The following is a 16,337-nucleotide window of genomic DNA, read 5'->3' as shown; positions in this document are numbered from 1 at the left end:
TGTAAAATAAATTTTTGCATTCTTTAGAAACCTTTTAAAATTCTTACAAAAACTTCTAAATTTAAAATTCATTTTTTTCCTTTGTTGAAAGTTCAAATATTTAATTGAAAATTAAATTTTTATATTAAAGATGCATCACTAGAAATGAACATTTATTTCTTTGGTTAAAAATTTATATTTTATGGTAGAATATTAATCTGCTTCCTTAAAAAATTAGTTTTATAAATTGTTGAAAATTTAGTTATTTAAAAAACATATAATCGTTTGGTTTGAAAATGCAACTTGAAAAAAATTTGTTTTTGGGTAAAAATGTATTATTCTGCTTCCTTAAAAATAATTTTATTTGTTGTTGAAACTATAAATATTTGTTTAAAAATATAATTACTTGGTTTGAAATTCAACATTTTTTTAATTAATTTTTTTGGGGTTTTTTTTATTGGAAATTCATCTTTTCGGTCAAAAATTCAACTGTTTTCAGAGCCGCCTGAAATAATTGATTTAATTCAGAAAGATTCATCAAATAGTTTAAAGAATTCAGAATGAAAAATCACTCTAAATATTCCCAGGAATATAAAAATAATTTTTTTAAATCTTAAAACCTTTTCAAAATGTTTAAAATCTTTAAAGTTTTGTTTTAAAATCTTCAATTTGAAAAATATTTTACATATCTTTCATACAAATTTTAATTTATCCTAAAGTTTCGAAAAAATTGTGCAAAATTAAAAAGAAATGCTTTTGAATCTTCGAGATTCTTTTATGATAATTTTGCAAATCTTTTAAAGTGTTTACAATTTTTGCTAAATATCCCTTTAAGATAAATGTTTATAAAATAAATTTTTGTATTCTTTAGAAACCTTTTAAAATTCTTACAAAAACTTCTAAATTTTTTTAAAAATCTTTAAAAATCTACATTTTGTTTGAAATAAAATTATTTTTGGATTCTTTGAAACTTCTAAATATCTCTTAAACTTATTCAAATTAAAACAGAAATCTGTTTAATCTTTTCAATATTTTCTTTCAAATCATTTTTTTTTAAAGTAGGTTAAATTTTCGCTGAAATGTTCTGAAAAAAATGAATTATGATAATACTTCAAAAACCTTCAAAATTAAAAAAATATATATATTTGGTGGAAAATTTGTCGGAAACTATTTTTGGTAAAAAGACAAACTTTTTTGTTTGTGAATTCGAGCCTTTGATGAAAAATTCTAGTTTTATTAATTGTTGAACATTTAATTATTTAAAAAAAATTATTATTTTGTTTGAAAATGCAACTAAAAAAAATTGTTTTTAGGTAAAAATTTAACTGTTTTTGCTATTTTTTATAGTTAATAATTGATGTTTTAACCAAAAATATAAGTATTCCATTTTTTATTGAAAATTTATGTTTTTTGACCGAAATTCGTTTTTTTTATCGAAAATTCAACTATTTGGTTGATAATTGAACTATTTTATAAAATTGAACTAGTTCTGTATAAATTGAACTGTTTTGTTGAAACCTTAATTATTTGTTCGAAAATTCACCTTAAAAAAATGGTTATTTAAAAATATAAGTATTCCATTTTTGGTTCGAAAATGAGCTTTTTATTCGAAAATTCGTGTATTTTGATAGAAATTCTTGTTTTTTGGTCGAAAATTCAACTATATGTTTCAAAATTATTGTGTTTTTTTTTTATTAAAAATTCATCGTTTATAGTTGAAAATTTATCTTTTTTATTTAAAAATTGTTGTATATTGATGAAAATTCGCCTTTTTGAGTAGAAAATTAATCTTTCTGGTTAAAAATTCATTTTTTCGTTTGTTGAAAGTTCAATTATTTGGTTGAAAATTAAATTTCTTATTGAAGTTTCATCACTATAAATGAAAATTTATTTATTTGATTAAAAATTTAACTATTTTGTTAAAAAAAAACAACTTTATTTTATGGCAGAATATTAATCTTCTTGCTTAAAAATGATTTTATTTGTTGTTGAAAATTTAATTATTTGTTTAAAAAGATAATTATTTGATTTGAATTTCAACCTTTTTTTAATTAATCTTTTTTGTTTTTTTTTAATTGAAAATTCATCTTTTCAGTCAAAAATTAAACTGTTTTCAGAGCTGTCTAAAATAATTTATTTAATTCAGAAATATTCATCAATTAGTTCAAAGAATTCAGAGTAAAAGATCACTCTAAATATTCCCAGGAATATAAAAATAATTTATTTTTTATATTAAAACCTTTCCAAAGTCTTTAAAATCTTCAAAGTTTTGTTTTGAAATCTTCATTTTGTTTTGGGTTTTATGCAATTTTGTTAAATTCTTGAAAATTTGAAAAATATTCTAAATATCTTTTATATCAATTTTAATTTATCCTTAAGGTTTGAAAAAATTCTGCAAAATTAAACAAAAATTGCTTTTGAATCTTTGAGATTCTTTTATGATAATTTTGCAAATCTTTTGCAAATCTTTTAAAGTGTTTAAAATTTTTGCTAAATATCCCTTAAGATAAATGTTTGTAGAATAAATTTTTGTATTCTTTAGAAACCTTTTAAAATTCTTACAAAAACTTCTAGATTTTTTTTTAAATCTTAAAAATCTACATTTTGTTTTATATAACATTATTTTTCGATTCTCTAAAACTTCTGAATATATCTTAAACTTATTCGAATTAAAATCATTTGAAATCTTTTTAAATTAATTTAAAAATATATATATTTGATTTAAAATTGTTCGGAAACAATTTTTGGTAAAAAGAAAAACTGTTTTGTTTAAAGATTCGAGCATTTGATCAAAAATTCATCTTTGTAGATTCAAAATTTAACTATTTGGTTATAAACTTAACTCTATGTTGTTTAAAATTTAATTATTTGGTTGAAAATTTATCTTTTTTGTTAAAAACTTCTTGTATTTGATGAAAATTCCTTTTTTTATTAATGATTCATTACTATAAATGAAAATTTTTTTCTTTGGTTAAAAATTTAACTTTTTTGTTCAAAAATTTTATTTTATGGTAGAATATTAATCTTCTTGCTTAAAAAATTAGTTTTATTAATTGTTGAAAATTTAATTATTTAAAAAATATATAATTATTTGGTTTGAAAATGCAACTTAAAAAAAATTGTTTTTGGGTAAAAATTCAACTGTTTTGCGATTTTTTTTTGGTTAATAATTAATGTTTTAATTAAAAAAATAAGTATTCCATTTTTTATTAAAACTGTATCTTTTTTCGAAAATTTATGTTTTTTGAACAAAATTAGTATTTTTTTAAATCGAAAATTAAACTGTTTGGTTCAAAATTAATTTTTTCTTGAAGATTCATCATTTTAGTTGAAAATTTATCTTTTTTAGTTATCAATTCTTGTATTTTGAGTAAAATTCGCAATTTTTGGTAGAAAATTAATCTTTATGGTTGAAAATTTATTTTTTTGTTTGTTGAAAATTCAATTATTTTGTTGAAAATGAAATTTTTGTTATTAAAGATTCATTAATATAAATGAACATTTATTTCTTTGGTTAAAGATTTAACTATTTTGTTAAAAAGAATTATTTTATGGTAGAGTATTAATCTTTATGCTTAAAAATGATTTTATTTGTTGTTGAAAATTTAATTATTTGTTTAAAAATATAATTATTTGGTTTGAAGTTCAACATTTTTGTAATTAATCTTTTTTCGTCTTTTTTTATTGAAAATTCATTTTTTCGGTCAAAAATTCGACTTTTTTCAGAGATGCCTGAAATAAATTATTTAATTCAGAAATATTCATCAATTAGTTCAAAGAATTCAGAGTAAAAGATCACTCTAAATATACCCAGGAATATAAAAATAATTTATTTTTTATATTAAAACCTTTTCAAAGTCTTTATAATCTTCAAAAGTTTTGTTTTAAAATCTTCATTTTGTTTTAGATTTTATGCAATTTTGTTAAATTCTTAAACATTTGAAAAATATTCTAAATATCTTTTATTAAAATTTTAATTTATTCTAAAGATTTGAAAATTTTATGCAAAAATGAAAAAAAATGCTTTCGAATCTTCGAGATTCTTTTATGATAATTTTGCAAATCTTTTAAAGTGTTTAAAATTTTTGTTAAATATCCCTTTAAGATAAATGTTGTAAAATAAATTTTTGTATTCTTTAGAAACCTTTTAAAGTTCTTAAAAAAACTTCTATATTTTTTTTAAAATCTTTAAAAATCTACAGTTTGTTTTATATAAAATTATTTTTAGATTCTTTAAAACTTCTGAATATCTCTTTAAACTTATTCGAATGAAAACATTTTGAAAAAACTTCAAAAATTTAAAAAATATATGTTTGGTCTAAAATTTGTCGGAAACTATTTTTGGTAAACAGAAAAACTTTTTTGTTTTAAAATTCGAGCATTTGATCGAAAATTCATCTTCGTAGATTGAAAATTGAGCTATTTGCTTATAAACTTAACTCTATGTTGTTTAAAATTTAATTATTTGGTTTAAAATCCATATGTTTTGTTCAAAATTCGTCTTTTTGGTTTGAAATGTAAATTCTTGCTTAAATTCCTTTCTTGAAAATCAATTTTGCTGTTGTAGAAGGTTCATAATTTTAGTTAAAAATCGCTCCTTTGGTTAAAAATTCAAATATTTTGTCGCCAATTTAATTATTTTAAAATTATCGAACTATTTTTTTGGAAACTCATCTTTTTTGGCGGAAAATTTAAATTTTTTGTTGATTTTTTGGCTTATAGATCGAAAATTCATCCTTTGGAATTGAAACTTCAACTGCCTTTTAAAAAACTTTTTAAAAACTTAATCCTGGAAAATGAAAATATATTATTAAAAGTGTTTTAATTATTTGGTTGAAGTTTAACTCTAAAAAAATTCATATTTTGGTCGAAAGTTCAACTTTCTCATTCAAAATTTGTTTTTTATTTTTTAAATTTTGTTTAAACTGAAATAGTAACTACTCCAATTTTGTTTGAAAATTGATTTTTTTGTGTTGAAAATTTGTCTTTTTGTTTAAAAACGTCACTACTTGGTTCAATGTTGAACTCCTTTTAAAAAAAATAATTTTGTTGTAGCAGAAGATTGAAATGTTTTTGGCAAACCAAAAAACATTTTTGTTTGAAAATTCGATCATTTGTTCCAAAATTTATATTTTTAATTTTAAAATTCAGCAGTTTGGTTATAAATTCAAGTATTTTTGGTTAAAATTTAATTATGTGATAAATCATTTAATCTTTTCGTTAAATATCTATTTTTTCGATGAAAATTCAATTATTTGTTTAAAAGTACTTCTGTTTTGTAAAATTTTTTTTGCTTGGCCTAAAAAATAAATTTTTTGGATGAGGATTCATTTTAGTTAAAAAATATCTTTTTGATTAAATATTTAACTTTTTTTTTGTACATTTTTTCTGTTGCAAATTAATTGTTGTCAACTGAAAATTTAACTTCCATTTGTGGTTCAATTAATTTAACTTTTTGAGTTTTCAACTAAAAAAGTAAAATGTCTTTATTTGAAAATTCAAATTATTGGTTTAAAATGTATCTTTTTTTTTGAAACTTATTTTTTATTTGAAAATTTACCTCTGGTTAAAAAATTAATTTTTTTGTTTAAAACTCGTCTTTTTGGTTGAAACTTTATTTTTTAAACTGAAAGTTTCACTTGAATTTTTTTGACTTAATTTAATTTCAATTTAAATTTTCAACTAGAAAAGTTAAATATCTTTTTTAGGAAAAATTCAAATTATTGGCTAAAAATTCACGTATCTTCTTCTTTAAAAATTCATATTTTTGGTTGAAACTTGAGTTGTTTTTTGTTAAAATGCAATATTTTCACTTTAAATTTTAGGAATTTAACGTTTCTTTTTATTTTAGATTTTAGAGTTTTATGTTTTTTCAGTTTCATCTTGTAAAATTTTAGGCCCGGTGTTATAGGAATATTACAAATTTACTTTGAATGCATTTAGAGGGCTTTTCCAATCTTGATCATCAGGAGTTTGGATTGGGCACAACATGACTGAACCTCCTCTCAATTTTATATAATTCATTAACTTTAAAGCATGACCATGTTCTTCATGATGCATTTGCGTAAAAAATGATTCGCAGCCTGGAAGTGCAACATCTACTCGTCCAAAATATGATGCCTGTTTAATAAAAATAAATTAAAAAATAAAAAATTAATTAATAAATAAGAGGCTTTACTTTTTATTTTTAGGAAACTAGGCCTCGGACCCACGACACTATTGACAGTTTTTAAGACTTTTTTTATATGAGATTTTATAGGATTTCAAAGGCCTTTAAATATTTAAAAAATTTTAATTGATATCGAAGAATTAAAAAAATTTAAAGGTATTTTATAAGATTCTTTGAAATTTCTAGAGATTTACAAATTTCAAGAAAGGATTTTAGGGAATATTCAAAGATATTAAAATTTTCAAGATTTATAGGATTTCACAAAATTTCAAGGAATTTTTAACATGTTGAGAGCTTTTAAAGAATTATTTTGAAATGTATTTAAAAATATTCCAAAGACTTCTGAGGAATTTAAAATAATTTCATATGATTTATTGACATTATTAGAATATTAAAAAATTTTCAAGAGATTTTAGGGAATTTTCAAAAATATTAAAGTTTTCAAGATGTACAGGATTTCACAAAATTTCAAGGAATTTTTAAAATGTTGAGGGCTTTTAAAGAAGTATTTAAAAATATTCCGAGGATTTCTAAGGAATTTTAAATAATTGCACATGATTTATTGACATCATTAAAGTGTTCAAATTTTTAAAAAGGATTTTAGGGAATTTTTAAAGATATTAAAATTTTCAAGATGTACAGGATTTCACAAAATTTCAAGAATTTTTAACATGTTGATGCCTTTTAAAGAATTTTTTTGAAGTATATTTTTAAATATTCCGAGGATTTCTAAGGAATTTAAAATAATTTCCTATGATTTATTGACATTATTGAGGTAATAAAAAAATTTGAAAGGATTTTAGGGAATTTTCAAAGATATTAAATTTTTTAAGATGTACATGATTTCAAAAGAATTCAAGGAATTAAAAATGTTAAAGAATTTTAAAGAAATATTTTAAACTGTATTTTAAAATTTTTCCGATGATTCCTAAGGAATTTAAAATGATTTCATATGATTTATTGACATTATTAAAGCATACAAATTTTTTTAAAGGATTTTAGGGAATTTTCAAAGATATTACAATTTTTAAGATATACATGATTTCACAAAATTTCAAGGTATTTTAAAAATGTTGAGGGCTTTTGAAGAAGTATTTAAAAATATTCCGAGGATTTCTAAGGAATTTAAAATAATTTCATATTATTTATTGACATCATTAAAGTATTCAAATGTTTTTAAAAGGATTTTAGGGAATTTTCAAAGATATTAAAGTTTTCAAGATGTACAGAATTTCACAAAATTTCAAGGAATTTTAAAAATGTTGAGGGCTTTTAAAGAAGTATTTAAAAATATTTCGAGGATTTTTAAGGAATTTAAAATAATTGCATATGATTTATTGACATCATTAAAGTATTCAAAAATTTTTTAAGGATTTTAGGAAATTTTCAAAGATATTAAAATTTTCAAGATGTACAGGATTTCACAAATTTCAAGGAATTTAAAAAATTTTAAGGGCTTTTAAAGAAGTATTTTAAAGTGCATTTTAAAATATTCCAAAGATTTCTAAGGAATTTTACAGAATTTGATGGATTCGTAGAATTTCAAAAGAAATTAAAAGTATCTGTAAGATTGGAAAAAAGTATATGGTCTTTCTTCGTAGAAAAATAATTATCTTGATAGAAAATTTAACTGTTTTGTAAAAAATTATCTTTTTTTCTTGGGAATTTATATTTTTTTGTTCAAAATTAAACTACTGGGTTGAAAATTGAGAAGTTTAGTTAAAAATTTAGTTTTTAGATAAAAAAATCACTTTTTCAGTTGAAAATTCATCTTTATAGTTGAAAATTCAAGTAATTTGTTTATAATTCTTTTCTTTGTTAATTGTATATCAATTTTTTTAACTAAGAATTTAACCATACCATTTTTAGTTGAAAATTTATTGATTTTCCAGAATTTTAAAGAAGTATTTTTAAGTGTTTTTAAATATATTCGGATAAATTTCATGAGATTTATAAGAATTTCGTAGGATTATAAAAACTGGCAAGAGATTAAAAAATTTCTAAGAAATATAAAATCATGTCTTAACATTTCGTGGCAATATCACATAATTTTAGTTGAAAATTCATGGGTTTGGTTGGAAATTAATTTTTTTAACTGAAAATTTAACTATTACTGTTTTGGGTGAAAATTTATCTTTTTTAGTTCAAAATTGATCTGTTCCAGTTGAAGATTCATAATTTTAGTTGAAAATTTATCGGTGTGTGTGAAAATAATTTTTTTTTCAAACTGATTTCGTACGTTTTTTTCTGATAGTTTATCTTTTTTAGTTAAAAATCTCGTGTTTTTAATTGAAAAATCTTCTGGAAATCTGATTCGTTGAACATGAATTTTTTTGTTGATAAAATCGTCGCTTTTCGTAGAAAAATAATCTGCTTATTTGAAAATTCACCATTTTGGTTCAAAATTAATGTTTTTCAATTAAATATTTATTATTTTATGTTGAAAATTCATCGGTTTAGTTTAAAGTTCATCTATTCGAGTTGTAGAGTATTTTGTTGAAAACTCTTTTTTTGTAGAAAATTAATCTTCTTCTTTGAAAATTCATAATTTTCGTTTAAAATTAATTTGTTTGGTCTAAAATTTATCAATTTCATTGAAAGATTTTTCAATTCAGTTAAAAATTAATCACTGAGGTTGGAAATGTTGTTTTTTTTTGTGCAAATTTAATTTTGTAAACTGATTTCCATTTCTTTTTTCGACAGAATCCAACTATTTGGTTGCAAATTCATCTTTGTTAATTGAAAATGTGAATATTTAGTTGAGAATTCATGTATTTCGTTGAAAAATCTTTTTTTCTATATAGAAGATTAATTTTCTTTTTTGAAAATTCATCTTTTTGTTTAACAATTCATCACTCAGGTTGACATTTTTTAAATAAGAAACTTAGTTTTGTTAACTGAATTTAACTATTCCATTTTTGATCTAAAATTTATATTTTTGAGTTCAAAAAACAACTATTTGATTGAAAATTGATCTTTTTTAGTATAAAATTCATGTATTTTCTTGAAAAATCATCTCTTTAGAAAATTTATCGGTCAGGTTGAAATTTGTTTTATTGAAAATTAATTTTCAACTTACTGAAAATTTAACTATTCTTTTTTTAGTAAAAAATTGATCTTTCTTTGTTCTAAAATGTTCTTCAAAATGCAACTATTTTGTTTTAGAATTTATGTGTTTTACTGTTTAATCTTTATTGATAAGAAAATTAATTTCCTTGTTTAATAATTTATCTTTTGAATATCAGTTTTTAGATAACGGAAAATTGAAATATTCCAAACATTCCAATTTTAGTAGACAATTCATTTTTCTTTGTTTACAATTCAAATATTTTCAGTTGAGAATTTGTCACTTTGGTTGATTTTTTTTAGAGAAATTAATTTTTTGGTTAAAATCCGATATTTTTGGCTTCAAAAATCAACTATTTGGTTAAAAATTTATCTTTTTTATTAAGAACTCAACTTTTTTTGTTAGAGAGTTCGTTTATTTGGTTAAAGAATCGTATTTTTTTGGTTAAAACTTATTCTTTTTTGTTGAAAAATACAATATTTTTACAGTAAACTTTTTCGTGGAAAATGACTCCTCTTTATTTTTTAGTATTTTTTTTTTGAAAAATCATCTTTTTAGGTAGAAAAGAGCATACAATTAATCTTTTAGGTTGGAAATTTAACTACTTGGCTAAAAATATAGAAAATGCGATATTTAAACAAATATATTTAATTGAAAATTGCTGTGTTTTAGTTGACAATTCAACTATTTTTTTGAGAATTCACGTATTTTGTTGAAAATCGTCTTGTTCAGTAGAAAATTCATCTTTTTGGTTGAAAATTCAACTATTTCGTTAAAAATTCATCTATCTTGTTGAAAATTGAACTATTTGGTTAAAAATATTTTGACTTGAAAAGCTGGGAATTTTAAGCGGATTAAATTGATGATAAAGTAAAAATTCGTTTGAATAATTATTCAAATTAATTATACTATTAGAGACAAATTCAAGAAATAATTAATTTTATTTTTAGTATTATTTAATTAATCTTTGTGGCTAATATATTTATCTTCAATCAATAATTATTAATTAGGCGCTTAAATAAAAGAAAAATAATTAATTTTAATTTATTCACACCTATAGTATCTTAATTATTAATTTAATTAAATTAATTATTTTACAAAAATTAATATTTTTAAATGAGTCCGAGGCCAAAGAATGGGTTTCTTCGAGTCCAATTTATTTATTTATTTGAAAAAAAGTAATATTGAAAAGTTACCATTGATAGGTAGTAATAAAAGGCTGTGAATTCTGCCTTAATCTGTTCGTTTAAAGCAGCTTCCGTCTCCGAATGAAATTTGAAATTTGCCTTTACTCCCGATGGCCATTTTGATGATTTGTCTGAACAAACTGATTCCTTAAAATTCGAATCGTCAGGAGATTTTGTTCCGTAAAAATTTTTCTCATAGCACTTTCTTAACTGAAATTCGCAAATATGATTTTTTGGTTTTTTTACTCTCCAGTTTGTAGGTATCGAATTTCTAAAATTTCTTGTAAGGTCTTCGGATCCGTCATTCCTTTCAGAAAAAAATTTATTTTTAAATTAGTTATCAGATTATGTGATGTTATCAAATTTAATTAGTTGTTAAGATAAAAAAAGTGTAAACAAGATAAATATCTCTGATAAGAATTGAACGCTGGTTTTAATCGTGAATTAATTAAATTGATGTTAAATGAAATTTTATCGACATTTTCCTTAGATAAACTTACAAGATGCTAAATGCACGTGGAATTCCAAACTTTGGAAAAATTCCAAGTTTAACTGCTTTATTAGAAAATCCAGCCGAAATTAACTTAAAAGTTTTTGCCATTTTATAAATTTGTGAGAATTTACTTGTTAGCTTGTAAATTTAGTTCTTAAAGATTCTAAGATGACGTAAAATAAAAGACTGACGCTATTTTTATTTTCAAAGCTATTAGGTATTTCAGGCTAAGTGAGGAAATCCAAGATTTTCAGATTAAAAAAAAATAGTTTTAAACCAAACAAATCGAATTTTCAACAAAATAATTCAGTTTTCAACAAAAGAAATAAATTTTCAACTAAAAATGATACATTAACCAGAAATGAAACAGTTAAATTTGTAATACAAAAAAAACTTCAATAAAAAATCGAATTTTAAATAAAATATTTAAATTCACAACCAAATAAATTAATTAAAAAAAATATGTTCTGTAAAAACAACATATTTTAAACAAAATATATAAAAAACCATTCTTTGGCTATAATTTAACTATTTAAAAAAAATTAATTGTTCTTTTGCTTGAAAATTTATCCGTTTAAGTTAAAAAATCAACATTTTTTTCTAGAAAAAGGTTTTTCTTGTTAGAAAATTTATCTATTTGGGTTAAAAATTAATTTTTATAGTTGAAAATTAATTTTTTATACTAAAAAATTAAGTATATACTGAAATTTGCAATTAAAAAATGTATTTCTTTTTCATTTGAAAATTAATCTTTTAGTTAGAAAATTATTCTTGTTTGAAAATGGATCATTTTTTTTAAAAATCAATTTTGTAGAATATTCTTCTTCTTGTTCACAAATGGTTGAAAATTGACCGTTTTTCTGGAAAATTATTTTTTTTTTTTGAAAATTATTTTTTTAACTAACTTTTTAACTTCCATTTTTTTGAAAATTTATCTGCTTTAGTTAAAAATTTTGAATAGATTAAAAAAATGTTGTTTTTTGTTAAAAATTGAACTTATTTGATTGACAATCCTTTATGGGTTCAAATTTTTTTTTTACTGATAATTAAAATATTAATTAACACTAAGTAAAAATTCTTATTTTTGGAAAATGATTAAAAATTTACCGACGTTGTTGAAAAAATCCTTTTAGTTAAAAATTTATTTTTGTCGGTGAAAATTGAAGTAGTTTTATAAAACTTCTTTTTTTGGTTCAAAAATACTTTCAGAACTGAAAATTAAACTTTTTCATTTTTTGGTGCAAAGAAATATAACCACATATTTGAACTTTGAACTAAAAAAGGTAAATTGATAAGCAAAATTGGAATAGTTAAATTTTCTGTGTAAAAATCATTTACAATAAAAAAATGAACGAAATTTCAACAAAATATTTACATTTCCGAACAAACGAATTTTTCACCAAAAAGATAAATATTCAAACAAATAATTTTCTACCAAAAGGACGAATTTTCAACTATAAAGATTTCTTTGCACCAAAAAATGAAAAAGTTTAATTTTCAGTTCTGTAAGTATTTTTGAACCAAAAAAAGAAGTTTTATAAAACTAGTTCAATTTTCACCGACAAAAATAAATTTTTAACTAAAAAGATTTCTTTAACAACGTCGGTAAATTTTAAATCAATTTCCAAAAATAAGAATTTTTACTAAGTGTTAATAGTTTAATTATCAGTCAAAAAAAAATGTGAACCCATACAGGATTTTCAATCAAATAAGTTCAATTTTTAACAAAAAGCAACATTTTTTTAATCTATTCAAAATTTTTAACTAAAACAGATAAATTTTCAAAAAAATGGAAGTTAAAAAGTTAGTTAAAAAAATAATTTTCAATAAAAAAAAATAATTTTCCAGAAAAACGGTAAATTTTCAACCATTTGTGAACAAGAAGAAGAATATTCTACAAAATTGATTTTTAAACAAAATGATCCATTTTCAAACAAGAATAATTGTCTAACTAAAAGATTAATTTTCAAATGAAAAAGAAATACATTTTTTAATTGCAAATTTCAGTATATACTTAATTTTTTAGTTTAAAAAATTAATTTTCAACCATAAAAATTAATTTTTAACCCAAATAGATAAATTTTCTAACAAGAAAAATCTTTTCCTAGCAAAAAATGTTGATTTTTTAACCTAAACGGATAAATTTTCAAGCAAAAGAACAATTAATTTTTTTTTAAATAGTTAAATTATAGCCAAAGAATGGTTTTTTAACAAGACAAATTTTTAAACAAAAAGAATTAGTTTCAATAAAGAGAGACGAATTTTCAATAAAATACATGAATTTTCAATCGTATGCAAAAGTCAATCAAATTTTGATATAATTAATTTTCTCAAAAATAGTTGAATTATCAACAAAATTAACTTTTAACCAAAATGATGGATTTTCAAATAAGAAGAATTTTCTACTAAAATGATTAATTTTCAATTAAAAAGTACCACTTTTTAACCGAAAATTGTAGTATATACTTTCTTTATAAGTTTTTGGTTTACAAAATTAATTTCTAACAAAACTAGATGAATATTCAAACGAAAAGAATAATTTAAAAAAAAAAGAAAGGTGAATTTTCAACCGAAAAAGATAAATTTTCGAACTTTCGGGATGACTTTTCCCAAATTGCAAAATTCCCTAATAATTCCTGAATAATAAAATTGTCGAACATTTTATAATATTGCCGAATAATAAAATTCCGGACAATTTATAATATTACCTAATTTAAAAATTCCTGACAGAACAATGCTAAATTATAAAATATCCAAACTAGAGAACTCCCGAACTTAAAATATTCGAAAGATTTGTTTATGAATATTAATTATTGACTAAAAATACAACAATCAAATATTTTCAATTCAAAAAATTATTTTTAATGTTTTAAATTTATAAAATGATTTTTTGAATTAAAATAACAATAATCGAAAAAAATTCAAACCAGAAAGATATTTTTTCAATTATAGTTATTTTAAATTCAAACAATAATTTTAGAAACTTTAATTATTAAAAATAACTTTCTTGATAAAAATATTTGTTGATTGTATTTTTAATAAATATATGGTGTCTATAAAAGAATTTTGAATTGTTTAAATTCTGGAATTTTCTAGTTCCAATGTTTTAAAATTCGACAATTATCTCTGAGGAATTTTATAATTCGGTAATATTATCAACTGTTTGGGAATTTTATTATTCGGGATTTTTCAGTCGTACTGAACTTCCATTAAAATACGGGACGACTGAAAAATCCCGAAAAATAAGAATACCGAATTGAAAAATTCACGAATAATGAAATTCTCGAATAATAAAATTCCCGAATTATAAAATTCTCGAGTTGGAAATTTTCCGAATAATAAAATTCACGACATTTTATAAGATTACCGAATTGGAAATTTCCAGAATAATAAAATTCAAGACAGAAAATTTCCGAATTATAAAATATCAATATTGAAAGATTCCCGAAATTAAACAATAAAAACTTTTTTATTGATTATAAATACAATAACGAAATATCATGTTTACAGATTATTTTTAATGTTTAATTTGGGGAATTTTCCAATTCGGATGTTTTATGTGAATTTTATTATTCGTAAATTTTCCAATTCGCTATTTTTATTTCAAGGCAAATTTTATTATTAGAGAATTTTAATGTTCGGGAATTTTCGAATTAGGTATTTTTATTTTTCGGCAATTTTATAGTTCCGGAATTTTCTAATTCGGGAATTTTACAGTGTCGGAAATTATATTTTTCCGGATTTTTCAGTCTTTTCTAAAATACGTTAAATTTTAACCAAATGGTTGATTTTTTCGTTTGAAAAGATCAATTTTGATTAAAAAATGGAATAGTTAAATTTCCATTGATTTATATAATAATAATAATAATAATAATAATAATAATAATAATTTTCACCAGAATAGTTTAATTTTGAATCTAGCGAATGAACTTTGATGGCTTGATGTCTGGGGATTCTATTTTTAAAGATAAAATGTCAGTAGATTAAATATGAATTATTATGAACATGTGACAAGGATGACATATTTATATCGTTTGATTCGCACATGAAATACAATAATCTATTGCGCACGTGTGTATAACATTAATCAGATGAGATAAAAAATCTTAAGGAATTATGTTGTAGAATGTCAGGCCTCAGACTCACTTTAAAAATCAAAAATAGTGCCACAAATTTGGAAAAATATTTTCAAAATAGTATCATAAAATTTTTCAGGAGATTATTTTTCCTAATCCCTTTTTTCTCATTTCTTTTATCTATTGAATGCGAACTGACTATTCTTGGTAGAAAGTTCATTCTTTTCAATTGAGAAGTCTACTTTTAAATTGTTGTTTAATAATTTAACTTTTTTGGTTAACAATTTTATTATTTGGTTCAAAATGAAATTATTTTGTTGAAAATTCAATAATATTGTTAAAATTTCATAATTCTCAGTTGAAAATTAAACTGTTTCGTTGAAAATTAATTTATTTTAGTTGATGATGCAAGTATTTTGTTAAACGTTCGCTTTTGTTCATTAAATTCCATTTTTTTATTTTGAATTGAAATCTATTATCGTTGAAATCTCTTCTATTACATTTTTCGTTGAAAAATCATATTTTTGGGTAGAAAATTCAACTGATTACTTAAAAATTAACTTTTTTTTTGAAAATTCATATTTTTGGATGAAAAATTCAATTTTTTGTACCACAATCGTTTTTTGTTGTTAAAAATTAATTTTTTAACTTCAAATGTAATATTTTGTTAAAAAGTTTTGTTTGTTTAGTTACAAAATAATTATGCAAATTGAAAATTGAACTACTTTGTTGAAAATTCAACTTATTACTCAAAAATTAACTTTTTTATTGAAATTTCATATTCTTTGGTGGAAAATTCAATTCTTTTGTACCAAAATCGTTTTTTGTTGTTAAAAATTAATTTTTTAACTACAAATTGAATATTTTTTTGAAAATTCAACTGATTGTTTGAAAAATAACTTTTGTTGCAAATTCATATTTTTGGACGACAAAATCAACTTTTTGTAGCAAAATCGTTTTTTGTTGTTAAAAATTAATTCTTTAATAACAAATTTAATATTCTGTTGAAAATTCAACTGATTGCTTGAGAAATAACTTTTGTTGCCAATTTATATTCTCGGGTGGAAAATTCTTTTCTTTTCTTTACAGAATAATTTTTTTAATTGAAAATTTAACTCGTTTGTTGAAAATTCAACTAATTACTTGAAAACTAACTTTTTTGTTCGTTTGTTAAAAATTAAACTAATTACTTGAAAATTAACTTTTTTTAATGAAAATTCATATTCTTGGATGAAAAATCAAACTCTTTCGTAGAAAACTCGTTTCTTTCTTTTGTTAAAAACTATTTTTTTAACTGAGAATTTAAGTATGTTGTAGAAAATTTAATCTATAGCGAGAAAGAAAATGATCTTTTTTGTGGAAAATT

General features: G+C 21.1%; 1 protein-coding gene across 1 annotated transcript in view; it reads right to left on the bottom strand.

The window, feature by feature from the left end:
* The window catches only part of LOC117169379 (soma ferritin-like), an 11,635-nt gene extending 583 nt beyond the window's left edge, over positions 1 to 11,052 (bottom strand). The window contains exons 1-3 of the mRNA XM_033355737.1: positions 10,903 to 11,052; positions 10,412 to 10,709; positions 5,908 to 6,099 (exon numbers count right to left, since the gene is read on the bottom strand). Of these exons, the coding sequence (XP_033211628.1) occupies positions 5,908 to 6,099; positions 10,412 to 10,709; positions 10,903 to 11,003 (591 nt within the window). The 5' untranslated portion in view covers positions 11,004 to 11,052. The remainder of the gene's footprint in view (positions 1 to 5,907; positions 6,100 to 10,411; positions 10,710 to 10,902) is intronic.
* Positions 11,053 to 16,337: the final 5,285 nt, after the last annotated feature.

This window comes from Belonocnema kinseyi, chromosome 3, assembly GCF_010883055.1.
Source record: "Belonocnema kinseyi isolate 2016_QV_RU_SX_M_011 chromosome 3, B_treatae_v1, whole genome shotgun sequence".
Taxonomy (NCBI): Eukaryota; Metazoa; Arthropoda; class Insecta; order Hymenoptera; family Cynipidae; genus Belonocnema; species Belonocnema kinseyi.
The sequence above is the reverse complement of the archived record's forward strand: the minus strand, read 5'-3'. Positions and strand labels throughout refer to the sequence as shown.